The sequence below is a fragment of the Vulpes vulpes genome, chromosome 3 (genome assembly GCF_048418805.1).
Source record: "Vulpes vulpes isolate BD-2025 chromosome 3, VulVul3, whole genome shotgun sequence".
Taxonomy (NCBI): Eukaryota; Metazoa; Chordata; class Mammalia; order Carnivora; family Canidae; genus Vulpes; species Vulpes vulpes.
Genome location: NC_132782.1, coordinates 6,287,009 through 6,289,690, shown reverse-complemented (window position 1 = coordinate 6,289,690; position 2,682 = coordinate 6,287,009). Strand labels below are relative to the sequence as shown.

General features: G+C 35.5%; 1 protein-coding gene across 1 annotated transcript; it reads right to left on the bottom strand.

Moving 5' to 3' along the window:
- Nucleotides 1-653: 653 nt before the first annotated feature.
- On the bottom strand, nt 654-1,106 carry LOC112916477 (signal recognition particle 14 kDa protein-like). The gene has a single exon (XM_025994194.2). It carries the CDS (start codon nt 1,052-1,054, stop codon nt 752-754), a length of 303 nt encoding a protein of 100 aa, XP_025849979.1. The 5' UTR covers nt 1,055-1,106; the 3' UTR covers nt 654-751.
- Between the last annotated feature and the right edge of the window lie 1,576 nt (nt 1,107-2,682).

Below are 2,682 nucleotides of genomic sequence, written 5' to 3'. Positions count from 1 at the left end.
ATATACATATATCAAGTTATCTGGCAAACAACCCAGATTTTCAAGTAATGGGAGGAGTTAGGAAGCTATAATACTCCCCTTCTTTTTGAAGAATAAAGTAAATGCTGCTTATTCCTGGAAAGACCTTCACTTTGTTTAGCAGTTGTGTATTTCCATCAAGATTTTAGAAACTCAGGATGCTTTACTGGATGTAGTGTTGTGTAATTCTTACCTTTTAAAATTTTTAATGGATACTATGCAATTCTATCTTTCTGTTTTCAGGTCACTCTGAAGTCTGACAACATGATTATATCTTTGGGCAGCTCCCAAGTGTCCAAATTTCATAAAGAAGTAAAACTGTACATTTTTTCTGATGATAAGATTGTTTCCTAAAAAACTAAGGAGTCTGCAAAGCAACTAGAACAAACAAGTGAATTTATTTATTTATTGCAGATAAATACATGTTTAATGATCCATTGTTCTTCACACAGATAACTACAGAGACTTTATGATCTCAGGATATATAACCATGCAACACAAACCAATCAACCAATTCTAAAATAAACTTGGCTTCTTACAACTATCCTGTAAACACTGCAGCCCTTGTTCCATCCAAAATGAGCCATGAGCCTCCTCTCACATGAAAAGTTATCACAGGGGAATGGGAAACCTAGCTTTCTGGCCAAAAGGAAAAACCAAAGGAAAAACAGTAACTGGGTGAACTGGTGAGAGCAGGATATGCAGTGCCCTTCACTGTGCTGCTTTGCTCTTCTTACTCTTGCTCTTTTTGTCCCTCTTCTTCATCCATGTTAGCTCTCAGTAGGTTTGAGTAAGCCATCTGAAACTTGTTTACTTCTTTGGAGCTCACCACAGTGCTGATCTTCTTTTTCCCAACAGTAGCTCTTAACAGACTGTTGTCTGAGGGCTCAAAGCCCTCTACAGAACCTTTCCTTGGAATGGGTTTAGTTTGACCATCATACTTCTTCAGGGTGATGAACACGCTGCCCGACAACCGGCACTTCTGGAAGAGTCTGGTCAGCTCCGTCAGGAACTGCTTGCTCTCCAGCAGCACCATCCCAGCGCCGCTAGCTCCCAGGCGTCAGCATAAGGCTCTCCAAACAAGTGAATTTAATAGTGTAACAGGATACAGAGTTAAGATATAAAAATCAATGGTATTTTAATATACTAGTAGCAAACAACTGGAATTTTTAAAATTCCATTTACAGTTAAACCAAAAAAATAATTCTTAGGAATAAATAAAACAAAAGGCATTTACAGCTTCTATCCTAAAAACTACAAAACATTAATGAGAGAATTTAAAGATTAAATTAATGGAGAGCTATACTTTTTTCATGGATTAGAACATTTAAGATTAGTCATATGACTCTTCTAACCAAATTTATCAACATATCCATACAATTTCAATTAAAACTCCCAACTGTTTTGGCAGAACATGACAATCTGATTCTAAAATGTATGTGGAAATGCAAGAAAAGAAAACATGAGTAGGCAAAGCAATTTTTAAAGTGGCAAACAAGTTAGGATGACTTAAACCTAAATGATTTCAAGACTTCAGATAAAGTTACTGTTATCAAGACCACTTCTGGGGCTCCTGGATGGCTCAGTTGGTTATGTGTCCAACTCCTGATTTCAACTGAAGTCATGATTTCAGGGTTGTGAGGTCAAGTCCTGCATCAGGCTCCACCCCCAGCACCATGTCTCCCTCTGCTCTGCCCCCACACGCTCATGTGCACTCTCTCTCTCAAATAAATAAATGTTTAAAAAACTAAAAAGACCATCTGCTGTTGGTGAAATGATCAGCCTGAGGATAGGTAGAAACAAAATTAATATTAATGTAAACCTACACATACATAATTATCTACTTTTCATTAAGAGTACCAAGTTCCTTTTTTTTTTTTTTTTTTTTTTTAACGAGTACCAAGTTCAATAAGGGAATGAAGAATATTTTTAATCAATGATGTGGCTAACTGGCTATCCATATGACCATCCACATTTCCTACTGTATTTCATGAGGAGAAATTAACTCAAATTAACTCAAAATGAACTATAGACTTAAACTTAGCACTATAAATTTTGGGGTAAAAAAAAACAGGAGAAACAATTTTGCTACCTTGGGTTGGGAAAATGATTTTTAATTAGGACTCAAGAAGCATGAACCATAATAGAAAATATAAGTTCCTTTTTAAAATCAAAGTTAAAATTTTTTCTCTTTGAAAACACCTTTAAGAAAATGAAAAGTTGGGCACCTGGATGGCTCAGTCTGTTAAGTGTCTGCCTTGGGCTCAGGTAATGATCTCAGGGTTCTGGGATCAAGCCCTACATCCCACTCCCTGCTCAGTGAAGAGCCTGCTGCTTCTCCTTCTCCCTCTGTCACACCTCCCTGCTTGTGCTCTCTCTCTTAAATAAATAAAATAAATATAAATAAATAAAACCTTTAAGAAGGTAATTGCTAAAACTTTATTTATTAAAAAAGGAAAAGAAAGTGAAAAGGCAATGTATATATGAAGGAAAGTATTTGCAAACATATTTTAAAGGACTTGCCTTCAGGATATAAAAACACTTACAACCTATTAATAAAAAGAAAAAAAAATGATCAAGTTTAAAAATGGGCAAAAGTTTTGCACAAAGCACCAAAATGATACTTGAATTGATAAATAATCACAAAAAATATGCTCAAATCAT

Excerpts from the sequence above, each read along its gene's own strand:
- LOC112916477 (XM_025994194.2), bottom strand. The coding sequence starts at position 1,054 with ATGGTGCTGCTGGAGAGCAAGCAGTTCCTGACGGAGCTGACCAGACTC.